Below are 22,481 nucleotides of genomic sequence, written 5' to 3' on the forward strand. Positions count from 1 at the left end.
AGTTCCTAAAGTCGTATGATTTGTAACAATTGTTGTGACAAGTGCGTAAGAAAAATATAATTTTAGTTAAAAATTGAAAACTAAAATCTGTGCAAAGCAATTAACGAGATATTTTTAGCTTCAGACTAGCCAATTAAAGAAATTATACTTCTGAATAGCTCATTCTTTATTTGTAATATTCTTTTAACCTTAAAACTAAACAAAAAAAGGTATTTTGCTAACAACTTTAAATTAGTGTAATTCTGAACATATTGAGATGTTTATATGACATATTTCTCTTAAAATGTCTTCGGAAATAAGCCGCGGTAAATCCTCGTGAATCACTCTGTATATAATGTTGCACCGATTTATTCCTGCGACTTTCGCTACTAGCTCCTTGCTTATCTACGGTACTCTTGAAAAGAATATTTAGATATTATCAACCTTTGCCGAACCGTACATCCTAGTACCAAGAATTTTGCCACTATCGCGTTGTGATCTTGCTAAATCGAAAGCACTCATGTCTGTCTATCCCTTCCATCCATGACGCTGTCAGCCCAGTCTCGTCACTTGTGAGATCAGCCTGACCATGCCAACACAGTGCACTGAGTACCACTTCCAGCCTCCCAGGTAGGTACTATGATCTGCATACTGCTTCAAGCATACTGATTAGTGAGTCTACAGAGCTATTTTTTTACTCAAAACATAAAAATTATATTTTTTTTATTTTAGTAGGTTATTTTACGACGATTTATCAACATCTTATGTTATTTAGCGTTTGAATGAGATGAAGGTGATAATGCCGGTGAAATGAGTCCGGGTCCAGCACCGAAAGTTACCCAGCATTTGCTCATATTGGGTTGAGGGAAAACCCTGAAAAAAAACCTCAACCAGGTAAAGGCTGGTTCACAATAAACCGGGAACGAGAAGCAGAGGACGTGAATATGAAAATTTTTTATTCACAATAAACCGAGAACGTAGACGACTATGCATATCGATATGCATGTCAATAACGATATGTAAAGTCAATATTACGCATTCTGATGTCATTTGTATATAATTGACCAATTTGTGTATAATTGACCAATTGCGTTCTTCGAAATTTCAACTGAAACATTTCATTAGGTACGGTACTATAAATATGCTCATGCATCTTTATTATCACAACCTATTTTAAATCTACCATAACGTAAAATAATTAGAGAAGAAACATTTATAATAGAACAAAAATGAACACGACAGTAGTTATTGAATTGAAGGATGAATACGTAGTGTGTAATACAACCAATACAGTAATAAAATATGATTCACTTACGATCGGTGTTCAAAGATGCAGCTATTAAAAGCCACTTATTCTCCTTCATTTTCTCATCTTTATACGAGGCGCGCCGCTTATCGTAAACGTGAGGATTTTCCTTAACACTCAATATTAGAATCTCATCAAATAAAACTTGCTCCATGATGCACAGCACAGAACAAAATAATGCATACGTTATGTCACGGTCTTCTTGCTACAAAATATATGACGACAAAATAGCTTTTAGATGGCAATAGAATGAATCTAGTGGGCTGTGATCGGAAATGTGAACGCCAAATTTGAAACTTGGTCAACTCTCAGTTCCCGATCCCGGGCTCCGGCAAGCTTTTCGTTAATTGTGAATGCTCACATTTAAATGTACACTTTTAAACAATTTTACCGATTTCGTTTTCGTTCCGATTCTCGTTTCCGGTTTATTGTGAACCAGCCTTAACTTGCTCCGACCGGGAATCGAACCCAGACCACCTGGTTTCGCGGCCAGATGCGCTAGCCGTTACTCCACAGGTATGGACTAAAAATCATATTAATAAAGACTATACAAATGACATCACGCGAGGAAACTAGGAACAGTACAATCCATTTCTGTACAAAAGTTGTTATTTTGTGTTCACAGAACAAGTTGGCCTGGAGGCGTTGTCGGTATAGCACTGGCCTTCTATGTCCGAGGTTGCGGGTTAGATCCCGGCACATGGCGATGGCATTTAAGTGTGCTTAAATGCGACAGGCTCATGTCAGTAGATTTACTGGAGTGTAAAAGAACTTCTGCGGGACAAAACTCCGGCAAACCGGCGACGCTGATATAACCTCGGCAGTTGCGAGAATCGTTAAATAAAATATAATTTAATTTCATAGAACAAAGGTTGTTTATTTACATTTTGTCACAGATTAACATGTCCATGGGTGGGCAACTCGTGCTCTCAAAGTGTCAACACAACTGTCAGGTGAAAAGAACTCTGTATACTGTATTTTATTTCACGGAGTGCAGTTTCATAGAAAGGACTTTGCCGACAGACCTTCTACTACCCCCTACTAATCGGTTGTCATAAATAAATGTCTTCCTTACTGTGACGGAAATCTTGTCTTCTTCTGTCAGTAACCAATCACGACCCTCGTTCAGAAGAATTGACAGGCTCCCGTCAAATCCACGTGGAGGCAGAGTTGCCGCATCTTTTCCGAATTCCAAGAATCCCGTCAGTCTCACTGTCTCATTTCGAGGGTCACCAGGATTGTGGCAACTGTGCAATGTTGGGACGAGGGGACAGGATGGAATTGTCGGAGGTGTTTGTGTAGGAAGTCATAAATCTGTAAGTGGGTGTTCAAAGGAGCCACCGAACTGCACTCCTTGAAATAAAATGGAGTATATTAACTGTAGCACAGATCACACACAGATGTAGTGTCTGTATGCGGTTTTTGCAAGACCTAAGTTTGCTCGAGTCTGCAGTAAGTGGCGGCTCGTTTTAAGTGAAAAACAAAATAATCCCCAGATCATTTTCCTTTAGTGATGAGTCGAAAGAGAAAGATTTTTTTTATTAAGAAGGAAGGTAAAGCTTGTATTATGTTCTATTACACTTTCTTACGCATGACATTTTGTTACAAATAAACACAATGAAGGTTTTAGTAAATAAATACTGTCTAGATCTGCTTTAGAACAGCTAAAGATAAAAATGGGGTATAAACAAGGTGAGACTGCGTGCGAGTTATAGAATTGCACGACATGTGATCGACTAGCTAAGAGCATTTATGGATAAATTTGAAATGTGGCAGTATCATGTAGAAGATAGACAACTTCACTTTCTTTGACCATAAACTATCTTGAAGAGTGATAAGAGAATCTTCTTATCAAATATAAGACCCTACTTCAAGACCGACAGCAGAATTCATTGGTAAGTTTGGAGAAAGTGATAATTGACAAGGAATCGAGATTTTTCAAATATAATTTCTGTATGTCGGAGAATATCACCAACTGGTCGTTCTCCGATCGATTCTTGATAATTTCTCGTATTTCGCCCAAAGCAGTGGTATCGCTTTGGAAGTTGCTGACATTCATTTTAACTCGTTTGTTGTCATAACACGAAAGACACTTGAAAAGATGCGATGCAAATTGATCTGTTCTTAATAGTAGATGAACATTTATAAATCGTACAGTAAAATAGAATGATGGTAAACGAAATTAACCTGCATAATTAATTAAAACAAACTCTTTTCTCAAATGTATCCCAATTCTGAATTTGTAGTCTGCGAATACGTTTACATAATGACTGTTAGGCAGACCTATTACTTTGATCTTATTTTCAGATTAATTTCGTGCTTTTTGAATTAGTTGTGAAACATTCCTATAATACTATTCAAATAATACTGGGTTGAAAACCATCGTTAAATCGTTGTAATGTGAATCTTGCTGTATAAGAAGCGTCAAGAGTGGGGCAATTTTTTTGTTTCTGGGACTGTATCAATGTGTTGTGATCTTAAGAAATGAACTCTGTTATTGTTTAAATTATTACAGGTCCCATTCATACGACCTAGGACAGCGTCGTTGTGAGGGAGAGTGTCTGAATGATTGCCCAAATGGACGCATCGCCTCCAAACCTTCTCTCTTCAGAATTAGATTGTCACAGGTTAGTTACGGAGGACTATAAAATTGTCAGGATAATGAGTCTCTAAGTTTATTGAAAGATTTCCTCCTTGCTGTAGTTATTAGCTTGTCTGACTATGAATCGAAAGGTTTCAGGTTCGATTCCAGGATATAACCTAGAAATTTTTCAAGGGATGCGGTCTGAAAGTGGTAGACCCAGCCTAGTGATCGGATAATAGTGTTGCCAAAACAGGTGGCGAACTTCTGTTAAAGAAAAGCCGATTAATAACACCTCTGCGCCTCACAGCTCTTGCCATGCAGTGTCCCTATCACATCTGGTGCTTACTACTAGATGGCAGGTGCTCGGTTCGGCTCCATGGCTTCTTGTATGTGGAAAATAAAAATCAATACCTTCAACAGTTCCGTTGCAGTTTTCACCAAAAGAAAACCGCAAGAACCATGTAAACTGAAACTTTTGACATAGTATTTCCAAATAAAAAAGAAGCAAGTTATTTGAAAATACTTTTATACCAGAGACTTTCTTTTAAGCCTCACATAAATAAAATTGCTGCCAAAGGATGTGCTATGTTTCAGCGTTTGAATTCATTATTCAAGTTGCCATCACTGAGGTTGATTAAAAACTTTTTATATAACTCTAATCAGAGCTAGTCTTCTATATGCATATCCAGCTAGGTCATCTGTCAATGGGTCTCCACTAGAGATGAACAAAACTAACTGCCGCTCTCGCTCGCTGTGTTCGTTGCATTTGTCTTTTGAGTCTCGTCTCGTCATTCTCGTGCGCTTCGAGTCTCGCTCATCATTCTCTAAATAGCATTTGGTCGGCATGGAAAGATTTCGTAACTTTGAAATAAATAACATTGTAAATGTTTAAATTACACAAAAAGACAAAACAGTATTTTAGTTATCAATATGTTCTGGTTCTATTATATGATATTATCTATGATTATATAAATAGAAAAAAAAACAATTCTCAAATAAATTTGCATTTCTAAGAAACATAAAACATAATGTTAATATCTTTTTACTTGAGATTGCACACTTGATCTTAAACATATGAAAAGAAAATTCCTAGCCTTTTAATAAGGGCCTAGTAATTAAATAAATACTGGGGAACGGATTATTATACACTGAAAGATAGAGATGATGTTTCAAATAGGCTACTTGATTATTCATACATATATAACAGTTGCCAAAGTAGATAAAAGTTCAGTCAGTTATAAATAACTGTAGAGATTCAAGGCTGTTTGACGTTCGGGACTTCGGGAGTGATCAATCTCGACGTCTCGGAAAACTCACAAGCAGTCACAACAGTGTCGTGCGGGTTTTCGGCTTTGCTGGCGTTGTTAGTCTTGCTTTCTCGATCGTTGTTCATCTCTAATCTCTATTGAGAAGACTGCGTGGTGTACATGAAATTTTGGACACAGCATCCATAGAAAAGTTTGAAGAAAAAATTTATGCATACGGCCAAGCCGGGCTAATTATATAAAAACCTTAAAATGTATCAAAGATTGAGTTTAAAATCTTTAAAACTGCGATTATGAAAGTACATTTTGTGCTGTTTAAGGAGCAATATTGCACAAATTAAAAAAAAGTCACTCTCATGGCCAGTTTCTCCAAGAAATGTTTAATTCGGCTTAACTAGTGTTAAATTAACAGCCTGTTTATTTTTAAGTTTTTGTTAATGTATTTTCCATTTCTTCAACATCATTTTGTTTAAAACAACCAACACTTAACTATAACAGTCGTTAACACTATTTTAACTACTCAGTAGCAGTTGGTAATGATTTTGCACATATAAGGCAATTTATTATTGGCTGATATTATTCTTTACATTTTGTATTGTAGAGTAAGTCATGAAACATATATAACATCATAACCTGGTACAGTAGTTTAATGTGTAACACTTTTATTAAGCCGCCAATGCTTATCTACTACAATAGTCATTTACATGAGTAAGAGTTTTACATGAACATTTTCGATACATTATAATTATAAATTAGCTATTAAGTTTGTAAATGATTGAAAACCTAGCCATTGGTGTGTGTGTTCTGTGAACTTCCTTTTCGTGATTGAGTGTGTGAAACATTTATGGATGTCGCTTATACTTGTGTGTCTACTAGTAATTAGTGCTAATAGTAATACTAAGCTAACTTCATATCAATCAATTTCTAAAATGCAATATAAAACTTATAATATAACAACAATATAAAAATATAAACATTATAAAAGAACACTTATTTGGTCGCTTTTGTTGTTCTGTCATCTGAGTTCTATAGTGTCTTGTCGTTGAATAGGGCGATTATAACTGTTCTTTCTTTGTTTTTATATAAAACTTAAATGATGACGTTAAGAACTTCGTAATACTAAAAACGCTGAATCGTTGTGTAAGGAGCACTTTGTAGAGCACTTGTTTAAATCACTTAATTTGTTACGAAGTAGACTGGGGTAACTTACTAATTATTAGTTTCACTGTGTGTTGTTGTTGTATAAAAACTTTATCTGCTTTTCACTTGTCAAGTAACCACATGTTGACATTACCATTTTGAAGTTCACTGTTGTCCACTATTTCCTATGCAAATTCGATCGTCTAACACAGACGTCTCAATAGTGCCTCCTCGGAGCACTTCCTTCTCTCTCTCTTTTTTTTTATGTAAGAGTGGAACAAGATGCGGGAGCAGTTCGTGTGTCTCCGGATGACGTCATTGACCGCGACGTTTGAATAGACATCTGTAACCGCTACGATTTTGTCTCCATCTCCGAAGAAAGAATGTCCTTATTACCGCAAATGTATGAACAAATAAAAGCTTTCACAGGGAAAGCGAAATTGTGGGAGTTGCAAGTTTCAGTGGATAACTGTTACCACTTAATTAATCTAAAATTATTACCTAATTTCAATCAAGACCAGTGTAACAAATATAATGAAGTACTGAAGGACTTGAGAAAAGAATTTGAGAGGATATATCATAAGAATACGTACTTTAACAATCAACAAGTTTAATTCTAATTTTATTATTATTATTATTATTATTTAATTGAATTTTATTTTATTCAACATAGTATGAACTTAAAAAAAAGAGAGATACCAAAAACCATTTACTAGAAATGAAGTATTTTGTTGTTTAGTCAACTGTCCGAAGACAGGTCTGAACCTTACATGTGATATCAACAAGGCACCACTTATGAGGCAACTAGGCCAGGAGATAATGGGATAGGGTAGCCAGTTCCTTGTACTTAAATAATTACGTAACGTATGGTTCTTCATGCTTCAGATGCCTTCTTTTTTACTCATAATATATAATTAGAAAATACAGTTATTATTATTATTATTATTATTATTATTATTATTATTATTATTATTACTGCAAACGACTTACGAAATTTTATTCCTTCCGAAAACAACCGTCTATTGTGACAGTACAACTCAAAAGTGCAGCTTTGTGCAATTTCTCCTGCGACAGTTACAACTTAGCTCGCTCATGCTTGTAATATGAATCAACGATCGGCTATCTTCGGGTATTGAGCTTATCTCTTCAGCTGACTACGCTATCTATATCTGCTCTGTGTAACAACTTTTATGCGTTGGCCTTGAGACGCCTGGTCTAACAGGTTGAGTTACAATTTGGTTTGATGTCGAGCTCCGTATTCAAGCAAAGCCATTGCTTCTAATTCAGCTGTTTTGCATGTTGTGTACTTGTCGGCTGCGTGGCTGAGCTGGAATTCCAGTGTGTTACACATTAAATTATAGCAGTTTATCGGTAACAAAACAAAAATGAAACTGGTACAGTAGGCCATGATCGATAAAGAAGAAGACAAATGAAAGTTGTAGATGACTGCTATTGAATAATAATATTATTACAAAGTAATGTTGTAGTACTAATGCTAACACTTCTCAAAGAAGCAATTTCTGCTGAAACCTTTTTATTATTATGCTCGCTGTGTATTTTGAAACACTACTGACATTATCTATAGTTAGTTGAAAAGAGCCAGTATCATAGAATCAAGAGTAAATACTAGATGTTGAATTGGAATAAGTGGTATATTTCTGTTCGTAGGATATTCAAATCTGGTTTAAATTTCTTGTAAAATTTTGAGGACTACTTGTTTTGAAAATCTATATTGTCCCCAATTGAGTATCATGCATAGTATGTATATCATCATTCCTTGTTTTCTTGCCACTTTGAGATCCCACATTTTCTAAATATTCAATATATAATAGCTCAGTATCAAAATAGCAGCCGATATGATAATCAGTTCATTTTTTAAGATTATCTTCCCAATATTAGCTTTCCAAAGTGTATTTTAAATGTTATATTATGTAATTCACGAAACATTCCTTAAAGAGAGACATAAAATAATATTTTCACAACTTCCCTTTGAACAGCTGAGCTGTCATATGCCATGTTTAACTCTCTGCCAAATGAGTTAGCTTCCTAAATCCTACATTTAAATTAACAAACACTTAACAATCTGTTAAGCCAAACTAGTGTTGAAGACATGAAAAAACTATATTTAACAAACTGTTTAGAGTTTAACATTCGTTAAATGTTCTAACAATACTTGGAGAAACCAGCAATCAGTCTCATACAAGTATTAAAAGAAAAGGCAGTTTTGTTGCTTGAAAAAACATAGATGTGATCCATTTATTATTTATTTCCTTTTACTCAGAATAGCGTCAGCTTCACTTTTTCTAAAGAAAAGCTATGAAAGTTGAGCAGTCTAGCAGTAATGAGTGTATGAATGAGAAGGTCTATTATGATGCGCTACAGGGACTATTAGGATTCGGAACAGAAGAGGCAGGGATTATAATTACTCCTCTTTTATTATTATTATTATTATTATTATTATTATTATTATTATTATTATTATTATTAAAGTTTTCATGCTTCATTGCAGGTGGTGGCCAATATAGCTTCTTATCTTCTGATACTCGACCTCTGCACTTCTTACTCCTTTCCCACGGTTGTCATAGCAGCGCTGATGGATGGTGAAGAAGGGATCACCATCACCCAGAGCGAGGCATCTTGGCTTGGTAAGGGCACCCAAGTAATATCGTTTATTTTTCTGTGGTTTGTCACACTGCTTTAATTTAATTTCTTTTTAGTTCGAAATTTTTAAGTTTCAAATTATATTTTTATTTCTATTTCACCAAGTTAATATCTTCGATAACCAGACAAATGAGCATAGTAATGAAGTGTAATAATTATTTATTGTTTATTTTATTTTATAGTTTATAAATTGAAATCATATCAGAAATGTTAATGAAACTACATCTGACTTGTGTCGAAAAAAAATGCGATTAGAAAGGTTTCGCACCCTCGCCGTATGTTAAACGCTATGTTGGTGTCATTGATGAAAGCCAATCAGAGAAATTCACCGCACGTTATTTCAATAGCGGACCCGCTGTCTCTAGCCGGATAACGTGGGCGAACGAAGTTTACCGTAGGTCTAATTCGATGTTAAAACAAAGCATCTCACTTAAGAGTTACCACTGTGGGCGAGATTCATAGAACAGCTCAAGACGGATAAATTATTCAGACCGAAGTACAAGAAGGCTCAGGAAAGAATTTTTAGTTAAGATTTCAACAGACGAAGATCAAGTGGTGAACACTCCGTCAAGCGAAAACGCTCCTTTATTTAACTCGCCGTAACACGGAAACCAATAAATAATTTGAGTAGCGACCACTTTTTAAAATAATTTCCATTGTTTCTCCACATTTCTCCTGCTTTGACACCTCATCGAACGTGAAAAATAATAAAGTTTGCCGCTTACCAACTTTTGAAGGTGTAAATTTATATTCTGAACAGATCACATCGAAGTTAGTATTTTTTCTCACTTTTCAAGAAATATTTTCATTTCGAATTTTTTCCATGTTTTTCTTTGACACTGAGCTATAAATTAAAAAAAATTACAGCGCAATTGATTGACTATCATAGGAACTACGACATGATAAATGTTAACGGAGCGGGAAACATCGTATAATAGAAACAACAAACAAGAGCCATATGTTAAAGGAATACGTTCACCAATCCCTTTCAATTATCCGAAGTTTTACGAACATGAAGATACGTCACCAAATGCGTCACTTTTTACGTCAACATAGCGTTAGATGTTCAGCGGGCGTCGAGGGTGTGAAAACTCTGTTTCGACGTCAATAAAGTTTGTCAAGCCCCAATCTTGATAAGAAAATTGCGAAGAAATATTTATATCTTATAAGTTTTTAACTTTAAGATGTTCTGATATCGACAGTTAGAATTTTGCAACAATTATTTGGGGTACTAAGATCAAAGTCTGATTACTTATCTAGATTAACCGTTAACTAAAAACAAAATTATAATTTGACGCATTCACTTTTAAAACAATATTTTATTGCTTTTAAAGTTACGTTGTTAATCAGTCAATCACTCACTGACTAAACCTTCCACTCACTCAATCTCCCATTCATTCATTCACTCGCTCACTTATGTATCCACTCATTGACCCACTTACCCACCCAATGACTCACTCACTCGCCCCTTACTCATGTACCTACTCAATGACATACCCACTCGATCAATCTGCCACTGACTCACTCACTCACTCACACAGCCATACAATATCATACTCCACACAAAGCACTTCACGAGTCTCTTCCTTAGTTCTTTTTCCAGAAGATGTTTCGTTTTCTATTAAAAGCTTCCTTTGCCATTGCTATCATCCTATTGACTTCCTGGTTGCGGTTCATAATTCAATATAATCCGCAATAAAATTTAATTCCATGTAATCTATCCAATTCAATTTAAAACAGCATATCAAATTTAATTAATAATAATAATAATAATAATAATAATAATAATAATAATAATAATAATGGCTTTATTAAACCTGACAGAGTTAAGGACGTAGGGCCTTCTCTTATACTCAAACAGGATTAAAACTTGCTTACATAGTTGAACATACAACTGCATCGGATATAAGTAATTATATACAAATACGACTTACATTACCTCTGACTGAGGTTCTGGCTGTTAAGTACAGTACATCTATATTATCAGACAGTACATCTCACTTGACAATATGTGTCAGAGAAAGAACAATATTGTTTGTATACATCTGAAATGTGATTAGTGTAACATGTAGCTACTACTACCACCACCACCACCACCACCACCACCACCACCACCACCACCACCACCACCACTACTACTTATCGAACACTACATTTCAGAAAACATCATGGCAAGTACAGCATAACCATAAATGGAAAGAGATTAACCAACTTGAGATTCGCCGACGATGTAGTGTTATTCGCCAGATCATCTTACGAACTGCAACAAATGCTCCGAGAATTAAGCAAGATCAGCAAAGAAGTTGGCCTCTCAATGAATCAGAACAAAACGAAGATAATGCCAAATAAGTCACCAAGACCAATAGAAGTAGATGAACAGAACAACACTTGTGTCCTGCCAGTACTGCTATACGATGACAAACTTACAGAAAGACAGTGAAAAAATAGGGAAGCATGCCAAAGAAGAATGGAACGGAAGATACTAGGCATTTTGCTGAGAGACAGAATCTCCAACAGGAAGCTCCAGAGAATCACGGCATCATAGTACATCGGGCAAAGTGCTGCAGCCATAAAGTGGAAGTGGGAAGGACATGTGGCGAGGCAAAAACTCTACGGGACAGATAACCACCATGTGGGACCCCTACACAGGCAGGAGGACCCAAGGCAAGCCGTGAAGAAGATGGGCAGACTTCTTCAAACAATTTGTAGGAGCTCACTGGTCTAGTGTCACTCGGTGCAGATGTGCTTGGAAGGAACTAGGACACAATCTCAAAGAGAACAAACTGTGAAACTGGCTAAGCGAACACTGTAGTTAGGCTCAAGTAGCATGTACAGGGACATCATTTTATTTTTACTTCAATTTTTATTGTATCTGAGTTTTTGAATGTACTTCACTCTCACACCTTCTACTAGTAAATTTCCAACCGTTCTTCACACAGAACCAAGCGGATACAGTCGAAGTCGCCTTACGGTCATAGTAAACACAAGTACTGAGTTAGTGAGTATAGCATGTTCCAGAAATATGTTCCCTTTCAATATTGAATCATATTCTCGCACAGGTACTGTCATCCGTTTGCACATGTCGCATCCCGGTTTTCTCCCACCCACTTCTGCCCTCCCTTTGTGGCTGGGCTGTCTTAACTCTTTTCTGAAAACATTAATTTCTGTTAGAAACTGGACGTCTAAGTAATATTATACAACTGTTTAAAATAACTTAAATAAAAGGACCTCGTTAAGTAATTAACTGTCACGCGATTTCCCCCCTTTCTACGACCCTGCGACAAAACCACTTGGACGGACAGTAAATAGCATGTCTGAATAATTTTATCTTTTCGGATCGGGCAGAAATGAAGATTGAATTTACACTACGTAAGGTACTCTTTTATAGATTAGGTACAGAATTATTTCAACATGAGTTACTAGTACGAAAAACGAAACTGGTAATTGGAATTAGGTATAATAGTCTATGTGCGATAATATGCAAAAAAAACTGAAATATGTATTGAAATGAACGGCTATCATTTTCAAATATGTGTTTAAATATCCATATTATGATTATTTTTCAATTTAACTTCACTCCCTATATTGTACGCTAATGTGCTGTAGACAGTATAATATACGCTGCATAATGAATACGTCCGAATGGACAGATCAGTTCGAGAGTTAAAACACTTATTGTTAATACTTTACTGTATTTTGATTAAAGAAAAACCTAATGAAAATTATCAAACTCAAAATCGTGATATTTCCTACTTTACGTATATGGATGAACAACTTTTCATCCCTCCTATATCTAGTAAAGTGATTTGTTCGTATCTTACGCCAGTATCATCGAGCTCCAGTCGTGGAAGAGGGTAGCAAACGGTGTTTCCGGTTCACAACCTTTAAGCCAAAGGTATAGCCAGGTTAATATTAGAAATGTTAGTAAAAATAAAATGATGTCCCTGTATAATCATCCAACTTACGTGGAGTAGCTCAACAAGTGAATTATAAACGAGTTTCCCCTTTCTTAGGAGGCCCTAGCCCTTTATGGGACACAGCGGGCTTATTAATTCATTCTTCATCATTTATTTAATGCAGACATCTTATAAAATCAGAATTGTATTCGTGTTTCAGGAAGTATCGCATACATCGTCGAACCAATCGGCAGCGTTTTGTCCGGTACTATCACTGAATTTTTCGGCCGGAAGTGGTCTATGATACTGGTGAACCTGCCTTTTCTCGTGGGATGGATACTCTACAGTGTGTCCTACTCGTTGACCATGCTGTACGTCAGCAACGTCATCATCGGGATAGGGATTGGCTTCATGGAGGCGCCCATAATGACGTATATCGCAGAGACCTCCCAGCCTGATATAAGAGTGATACTGACTTCAATTCCAAGTAAGTACTTTCAGCTCTACCTCGTTATTTTTCTGCTAAACTAACCAGCCACCCTGTGTATGGCTATTTAGGATCAAGATTACTCGTAATCTTGCATATTAAGTGTATTTTTATTCCACCTCAACTGATGAGCTATAAAATAAATTTTACACGGTAGACCTGCTTAGGTCCACCATTACATATTTCGGCATTTTTCTAAATTTAAGCGTTCACGAATCAGACTCTTGACTTTCGCGTGACTCCAGGAACTTCTGGAAGAGTTAATTTCGGCTTTACTGTCTCAGTCTAAGACTTGCTTCCCTTGGCTAGTGAGAACTGTAATGCTCACTACAATCTATTTTGTGATTGTTATCTTAGGCGACCTTGCCCTGCTGCTGAAAAACTTTCCTTCGGGTGGTACTGTGCGAATTTTGACGTGAATGAAGTCTTTGTACGAGTCTATACTTAAAAACTTTGCGACCGTCACACGGGAGCAATACGATGAGCGTAATTGTTTAATAACTCTGTAACGGTAAGGACTAGGATAATAAAATCTATACAGGCTGTTTCACAAGGATGTACCGCCAATTACTGAACTTACTTCTGAAGACATTTTGAGCAAAAAAGTCATATAAACACAGTTCCTATTTTCAATATTTTCAGAGTTACACTAATTTAAAGTTGTTTATAAAATACATTTTTTTTTTAGTTTGAAAGTAAAAGAATACTACAAATAGAGAATGAACCATTCAGAAGTATAATTTATTTAGTTGGCAAGCATTGAGAATATATATTATTTTAATGTACCGAAGTACATATGATATTTCCATGCAGATATTCTGCGTCATCATACGATGAAAGAGTAATGGAACGGAGAAAAATTCTCTCCGGCGCCGGGATATGAACCCGAATTTTTCTCCGTTCCATTACTCTTTCATCGTATGATGACGCAGAATATCTGCATGGAAATATCATATGTACTTCGGTACATTAAAATAATATATATGATAGGCGTAAATCACTTCGTGATTTAAGACGGCGCTTATTCCGTCGGATCCCGGCCAACTAGTCACTCATATCGAGTGTACCTCAGCACATGTGTGGACTTCGGTCCTGCGTTCATAGACATCTATGACGTAGTGCAGAGGGCGGCCACTAGAGGGAACCCAAGAGTTGGAGCTTAATCTGAGACGATTCTAACCGGCGTCGGGGTTGTATCCGGTGTGACTTAGTGGATAAAGCATCAGCACGTAGAGCTGAAAACCCGGGTTCAAATCCCGGCGCCGGAGAGAATTTTTCTCCGTTACATTACTCTTTCATCGTAAGCATTGTGAAGCTAAAAATGTGCTGTCAGCTCCTTAGTTGCTTCGTACAGACATCTTTTTCTATTTTAACTACAAAATCACATTATTCTTACGCACTTACAACAATTATTACAAACCACACCACTTCCACCGACTTCATTATTTGCAGTTCAATTTTGCATCCTAATTTGCAGTCTTGGAGAGTTTACAACACATTTTAAAAAATGTCGCCGTCCGCTTCAGTACACTTGGCCGCACGCTTGTGAACGGCACTCGTCGCGCTACATAAATGCATACGGCTAGCTTTGATTTCCGTAGCGCTCGCGCTGGCTGCTGACTGCACGCTGACCAAGTTCACGCGTTCACAGCAATGCGTTCCAATAACGAAACGTAACTCTGTAAATATTGGGAATAGGACCCATGTTTATATGACAATTTTTGCTTAAATTGTCTTCAGAAATAAGCTCCGTAAGTAGCGGTAAATCCTCGTGAATCACCCGGTATGTACTGTAAATTGTAATGGGTAATTACGGAACATTTTTCTCAGAAACTACTGAAGCTAGGAGGCAAATTTTGCATACTCCTATTTCATATGAAGAAGAATAGTATTTCCACATAGTTATCAAAATTATTATGGATTTTATAGCCAGAAAAGTATGAAAACTTTTATTTTTTTTTTTTCAGGATGGAAAATAATTTTTTCTAATGAACGAATATTCATAATGGGATGAAAATGGCAGAAAATATAGTCAACTACATTGGAAATATGCTTGAAATATTAGTAACCTCTAGTACTAACGGCTTCTGAGAAAAATGTTCCTAAAATAGCTATGTTTTTAACTTAAATTTAATTAATATTTGTCAGGTTTAAATTTTTTAATAAAATTAATTATATGAGGTAGAAAGATAATCTAAAAACCAAAATATATCTGAAAATATTGTGTGTATGCTGTAAAAATTGTAAATTGATAGATTAAAAAATTGAAGAATAACAGCAAAATTTCTTCACATAGAAACAGTCATACGCTCAGACTACCCAGTACCCTTAACTGCTTAATTATGCTTCTTGTTGGCAGGTATAGTGGTACAGTCGAGTTTCTTCATTGCTTACGCTTTGGGTATGCTGACAAGCTGGAGAACGACAGCGGCGATATGTGTGTCCTTTCCAATCATCGCTTCAATCTATGTATTTCAGGTAAGATGTAACAAGCTTGGAGATCCGTGCTGCTGGGACCGACTGTGTTAGGGACGGAGGCAGAATGACCTCGTGTCAGCGTTGGTTGATCAGGAAGGGCCTGAGGCTTCGGACCCTTTTCACTTATCAGCAGGCTTCAAATCACTGAACAATTCCAGAGGTTCAATGTGTCTTTTAGAGTCAATATTTTTGTAAATCACGACGCTTATTAACTTTTATGTCTAATTTACACACTTTACACCATAATATATGTTCGTCCTTGACCGAAAAACAGCCATCTCCGAAGTATTTTAGAAGCACAAGCAAAGTTGCAGAATTTATTGGCAGCATTTTAATACATCTTCACTGTACCTTCGTTAGATCACAACTGAACTCCTTACGAAAGTTTTACTTTTTAAACAGAAAATATGCATGCTGTGTCGAAACAACCTATTACAATGCAGTAAACAATACAAAACCCGTACCCATTAAACTTCGAATGAACAGAGCTCCTTCACGCGACGTTTTTTTATTTTGCATACGAACCTGAAGATACATCAGTAAAGTAAACATCATCCTACAGCCAGCGTTCCTTAAACCTGTAGTCGTCTCTAGGCAATGTTTTGATGTCGTTACCTAGTCATGACTCTTACTGTCTCATATTTTGAACGCCTAATTTTAGTGTAGGCCTGTAAATATTTGATTTCATAATTATGTTAAAAATTACACAGATTATGGGTAGACAGTGAATGCGGGATGACTTAAGGAAAAGTGAAGTTGTTTCGTATCAGAGTATATGGCACGTGCCACGCCGTCCGTCTTTTGTGTACCTGGCGAGTACAGCAGCGTACAGAACGAAGGAACCCCGATCCGCTCATAGTAACATTGCAACGCAATGTGTGAAGTTGTGTTATCCTGCTCGAGTATCTAGTACGCGTTGAATAAGTTGTGATGATCCATTCATAATGGCAAAACGTTAAATTCGCTCAGAGATACGAAATGCAATTAAGAAGTATGAGATTGGCATTTTATGTATTGACTAAGACAGTATCGTGTGTAATGTATGTAAAATTGAAATAAAAACCAGAACAACTCAGGCTATAGAGAAACACTGCAACAGTACATCGCACAGGAAATGCGTTGAAATGAAGTCTGAGAAACCATCTACATCATCATCATCATCACAATCATTTAGTTGTGCGGATCTAACGACACGTGCAACATGATGCTCAGTACAACTATTCCTGTAAAAAATTGAGAGATCCCCATTTTAGAGGTTTTCTTCAGAAATTCTCTGGATACAAAAACTGTTTAAACGATAGGCGAAGACGATTCAGCTTCGACAACTTACGAGAATATATTGTCGTTTACTGCAACGCTGGTAATTGCATCAATGATGACGAGGACTGAACCTTGCAAGATATGTATTACAGTACGTTATTTTTCTTTTCCTTCTGACTGTACGGAGATACAGTAGCATGTTGACGTCGTCTGTTTACGTTTGAAACCTGTTCAGCCAATGGTCTGAAAGAAAAAAAATTTAACATATAGTAAATGTGCACTTACATTCAACGATAAGTCATCCCTCATCCACTGTCTATACCTGGTAAGGTTTATCTTGTCTCAGTAGCAATAAAACCAAGTCCCTTCAAATGAGGGTGGAGATTATAGGAGGGTTGTAAATTTTCAGTATTCCTTTCAAAACCTTGTTATTGTACAGGCTACCGGAACTCAATTTCTTGAAAGATAAGCTCAGTGACGGAACTACACAGTACGAAGAGAGATATTTTGTTATTTTATTTTGCGCTGCAGAATGTATCAACTGGTCCCTTCCGCCACTGGATGGATGGACGGCACCGCTCCATTCCCCCACTGCCATAACAATAGAGACGAAGTAAGACATAGTTCCTTTCTCTCTCTTCACAGTGAGACAAGATACATCACACAGACTTTAATTATGGATAATAATGCATTCGGTAGGTAGGCCTAACACATTTGTAACTAAATTTAGTATCAACAAATATGAATAAATATGCAGATGCCCGAGACACCAATATGGCTGCTTTCACGTGGTCGAGTGAAGGACGCCGAGCGTTCCCTGTGTTGGTTACGCGGCTGGGCGTCACCGGAAGACGTGAAGGAAGAATTCGAACAACTCATCAGGTACCATAATGCCACGAAGAAGGGAGGTGCGGTCACTGTTCCCATGATTCAAATGACTGTTGTGAATGCCAATGTAGTGAGTATGATTTCAAATTGACTTTAATTATATATAAGAATATAGGCTTAAGTGATTTCAGATTTATAACGATATACAGGGTGTAAACGATATAAACTGAAAAAAAAAGGTGGTGATAGAGCATAAGTGACTGAAGAAACAAGTTAAATACTGTTATTTTCTGTTACTGACATGGTTTTCTCAGAAAAAAAATGTGTTTTTCAAGTCTAACTTTTTGGAAGAGAATATACATTCATCATCATCATCATCATCATCATCATCATATTCTAGGCACGAAATTAGGCCATTGTTGGCCTGTTTCGGTTCCAACTATACAGGATCCAATAGACGTTTCAGTGGACGTCCAGGTCGTCGTTGTCCTTGAGGATGGTATTTTAGCATTTCTTGGGGTGTCCGGCCAGCTGCAATACGAGAAATGTGTTCAAGCCATCTGTTTCTGTATTCTGTAATTTTTTCTTCTAATGGTTGCATGTTGAGTTCCTGCAGTATATAATCGTTTCTCTTGTAGTCCAGAAGTGTGTATCCTGCAGTTCGTTGCAGGTATTTCATTTCAGCTGCTGATATCTCTTTGTTTCAGAACCCAAATTTCGCTTCCATAGGGGAGAGTTGGTAGTGCAAGGGTTTTATACAGCTTTATTCTGGAATGTTTCTGTACTAAACTTGGTTTTAGAGTATGGTTTAGGAGTCCTAATATTTGCAAAAATTTGTTAATTTTTCTGCTTACATCATTCTCTCCTTCGTATGATATATTACATCCTAAGTATGAAAAGGAATTTATCTGTTCTAGAATCACATTTTCAACAACAATTTTGCTTCGAATTGGGTTTGTACCTTCAAATGCCATTATTTTGTTTGTTTCTGGTGAAATCTTTATGCCACGTTCTTCCATGATTTTATTTTGTTTAAATATATCCATTTGTAAATTGTCTTCGGAGTTTGCAACTAATACTTGGTCGTCCGCGAAAAGAACTGTGTATAGTCTTATGGAACTTGAAATTTGAATTCCTAATTTGTACTCCTCACACCAAAGGCGTATTATTTCATCCATGTATATATTGAAGAGACTTGGAGACAATGGACAAACTTGTCGTACTCCTTGATTTATGGATCTATAGTTAGAAGTAAAATGATTAAATTTTATATTTATTTTACTGTTAGTGTAAATATTGCAAATGTTTTGAAGCAGGATATTTGTTATATTTCTTTTTTGCAAAATTTCCATTAATTTAGGTCTTTTGATCATATCAAAAGCTTTGATATAATGAATAAAGGCTAAATGCGTTTCTAAATTAAACTCTCGTCTTTTTTCAATTAACAATTTTATCGAGAAGGCAGCATCCATGCAAGATCTGCCCTTTCTGAACCCATTCTGACTTTCTGAAAGGAACAATTCACTTTCTTGTTTTAATCTTCCATTTAAAATTTTGGCATATACCTCGTAACATGTATTTAATAATAATACATTCATTATTTATGTTATTTTGCTCTTTACGTGTGCTAAATCAGTCGTCTGTTACTCTGTTGTGTATAGACAGGCCTATATGTTGAGTGCTGGATGCAAGGTCATTGACAATAACATTTACATCCATTCGAAATGTAAACAAATAATTATACTATCAATCTTAAAAACATGGTATTTTACAAATTAAAAATAAAATTTCACTACAGTACAAAGTTTGTTCAGTAGACCGATATGTATTGCCAATATAATTTTGGTACTTAATTTCGTTTGCATTCTGTATTAATATGAAGAGCTGAATCCGTTGCGGTCTGTCAACAGGCTGTTACGTCACTTAAAAATGACAGTGCATTACTGCATAATACGGAAATACGCACAGAGTTTCACACGTCATAGTAAACATTGAACACAAGGACTGTGTTTCGTTTACTAACATTTGAAGATCACAGCCATAAGTTAGAAATGGATAACATAAATGTATAGGAACAGTACTTTTTGGAACGAGCCAAATTTTCCGCAATTACTTTACCTCAAATATCATACTTAAGCAAAACATGCTCGCGAAATAACGCGAAATTTGAATAATTGTTCGAAATATGCCAATAACCAAGAAATATACTTCTATCGCAAAAACTACGAAATATCCACCAAATATTTTACTGAATATTGTTAGAAAACACGTTTATGACTTTTGTTTCAGTCAATTTGTCGATGGCTTAGCAACGCCAATATTTCTGCATTTTCTCTAAAAATAAGTTCCATCGAAAAAGATCGATTTCTACAGGGTGTATATGATATAAACTGAAAAAAATATACGAGACTGTATATGAGGCGTGTAGTTGCAAAATCAGATATATCACTTTTTTTTTTTCGAAAATGAGTTAATGTTATATAGCCTATCTTATCTTCATATGATTATACAACTGCTATAGTACTGTTATGCTCCAAAGCCAGATACATCACATGGATTTGTGTGATGAAAGAATAGTATTGGTTTCAAATCCTTGGTTCCTTGCAAACGTTTTTCCTCCATAATGAAAAATTATATTTTAGTGATGTATCTGATTTGCAACTAAACGCCTCATATCTGGATCTACTAAACATGATTTGTAGTGATATTTAGGTTTTTTCTTCAATTTTTGTTTTTAATTCCTAAAATGCCATGTTTTTAGGACTGACAGTAGTCTAATATTTACTGTTCGAATAAATGTGAACGTCATTGCCGATGACCTTCCGTCCAACACACGCTAACACCACCACAACAGAATACCCTGATTTTTAAAGAAGGATATCTCTACAGTTGTATGGACCGAAGTATCTAACGTTTCAAAAACGCTAGATTCATAGAGAATATTTTTGTAGGGAAACCACAAAAGTTACAGAAAAATTGTATTAGATTTTTCCGTTCAGTAATTTATACTCTATTTTTTGGCAGTTTATATCGTTTATACCCTGTAGAGTTCACTGCAGCAAATATTGAGAAACGTTTAGTATTATGCACCGGAGGATATATTTGATGCGAAGAGTCTTTGGATGGACTAGCAGAGGACCACAGTAAATTTGATGTAAATCATTTGCAGATTAAATTTGTTTTCGTTTCTATCAGAGGCGTCATTTGGGAAGCTGAGGAAGCAATTGACTCCCCTGAGTTAAAAAAAAAAAAAGTAATTGAGTAGTACTACTAGAGAAAATACCTGTGATTGAGGTTCTGGCTGATATGTAAGTACATCAGTTATCAGGGAGAACATCTCACTTGACTATACATATGTGTGAGAGAAAGAACAATTGTTTGTATTATTTGAAGTCTGATTAATGTAATATGTAGCTAATCGGCAATGTATACATTGAAGGAGGAAAAGAACTGGCCCTTCTACCCCATTATCCCCTGGCTTAGTTGCTTCATAAGTGATGCCTTGGTGGTTTCACTTGTGAGGTTCAGACCTGTCTTTGAGCAGTTAACTAAACAAAAACTAAAGAAAAACGTGTGAGAACTATGATTTTAATATTACAATATTCCACTTTTATAAAGGCTTAAGAAATAGAAGACAAACAACTTAATGACTTTGCTCAAATGGAACCAAGGCGTTATCCTTTGCTACATTAGTGGTTGTTACTTATTCTAAGTAAAAGTACGTTCCGCGCCGTGGCGTCGTGGTCTAAGGCATTCTGCTTAGGACTCGCGTTATAGAATGCTCGCTGGTTCGAGTCCTCATGGGGGAAGAAATTTTCTCATGAAATTTCGGCCAGTGTATGGGACCGGTGCCCACCCAGCATCGCACTTGGGGAGCTACGATAGGTAGCGAAATCCGGTTACGAAAGCCAGCTATAACGGCTGGGAGGATCATCGTGCTAACCACACGATACCTCCATTCTGGTTGGATGATCGTCCACCTCTGCTTCGGCATGTGGATGTGAGGTCAGCAGCCGTCTGGTCGGTCTAGGCCCTTCACGGGCTGTAGCGTAACGGATTATATTATTATTATATTATTAAATATAAAGTACAATATCAGTTTTTAGTTTTTAGAAACTAAAATTTTTATCAATAAAATTATGTCTTCATTTGTTAACACCTCTGTCATAATAACAAGTACATATAAATTACGTATCGTATAAATAGGATAAGAAGATAAAAACTAGGTCTATGTGTGGAAAGTGAAAATGTGTTGTGAAGTGGGATAAACATGACCATAGATAAAACCAAGATATCAGCCCTATTTTCGACTTACAGTAATAAAAAATACTTAAGAAATTGGAAAAATTATGATATTTAAAAATAATATACGTTCAGTACATATGATATTATGATTTAAATCCTTTTTAATGATTAGGTTTACCTCAGTTAACGGTATCGGAAACAAATCTTTTAGTGGAAATAGGGAGAAGTACACTTTATAAGGTTTTATCCAAAATTCTTATCCCTCTCCTCGAGCAAAAACTGAAATGACTCCTCTGATTTCAATGTCTGGTTTTCTCTTCAGAAACTCTGGAGGACTGAGTTAGCAAGTGAG

At 36.1% G+C, this 22,481-nt stretch overlaps 1 protein-coding gene across 1 annotated transcript in view; it reads left to right on the forward strand.

Moving 5' to 3' along the window:
* Positions 1-535: 535 nt before the first annotated feature.
* Positions 536-22,481, forward strand: part of LOC138693941 (facilitated trehalose transporter Tret1-like) — a 42,704-nt gene continuing 20,758 nt past the window's right edge. Inside the window, exons 1-6 of the mRNA XM_069817680.1 lie at positions 536-609; positions 3,801-3,912; positions 8,784-8,919; positions 13,052-13,318; positions 15,678-15,796; positions 17,814-18,014. Of these exons, the coding sequence (XP_069673781.1) occupies positions 569-609; positions 3,801-3,912; positions 8,784-8,919; positions 13,052-13,318; positions 15,678-15,796; positions 17,814-18,014 (876 nt within the window). The 5' untranslated portion in view covers positions 536-568. The remainder of the gene's footprint in view (positions 610-3,800; positions 3,913-8,783; positions 8,920-13,051; positions 13,319-15,677; positions 15,797-17,813; positions 18,015-22,481) is intronic.

Source organism: Periplaneta americana, chromosome 2, assembly GCF_040183065.1.
Source record: "Periplaneta americana isolate PAMFEO1 chromosome 2, P.americana_PAMFEO1_priV1, whole genome shotgun sequence".
Taxonomy (NCBI): Eukaryota; Metazoa; Arthropoda; class Insecta; order Blattodea; family Blattidae; genus Periplaneta; species Periplaneta americana.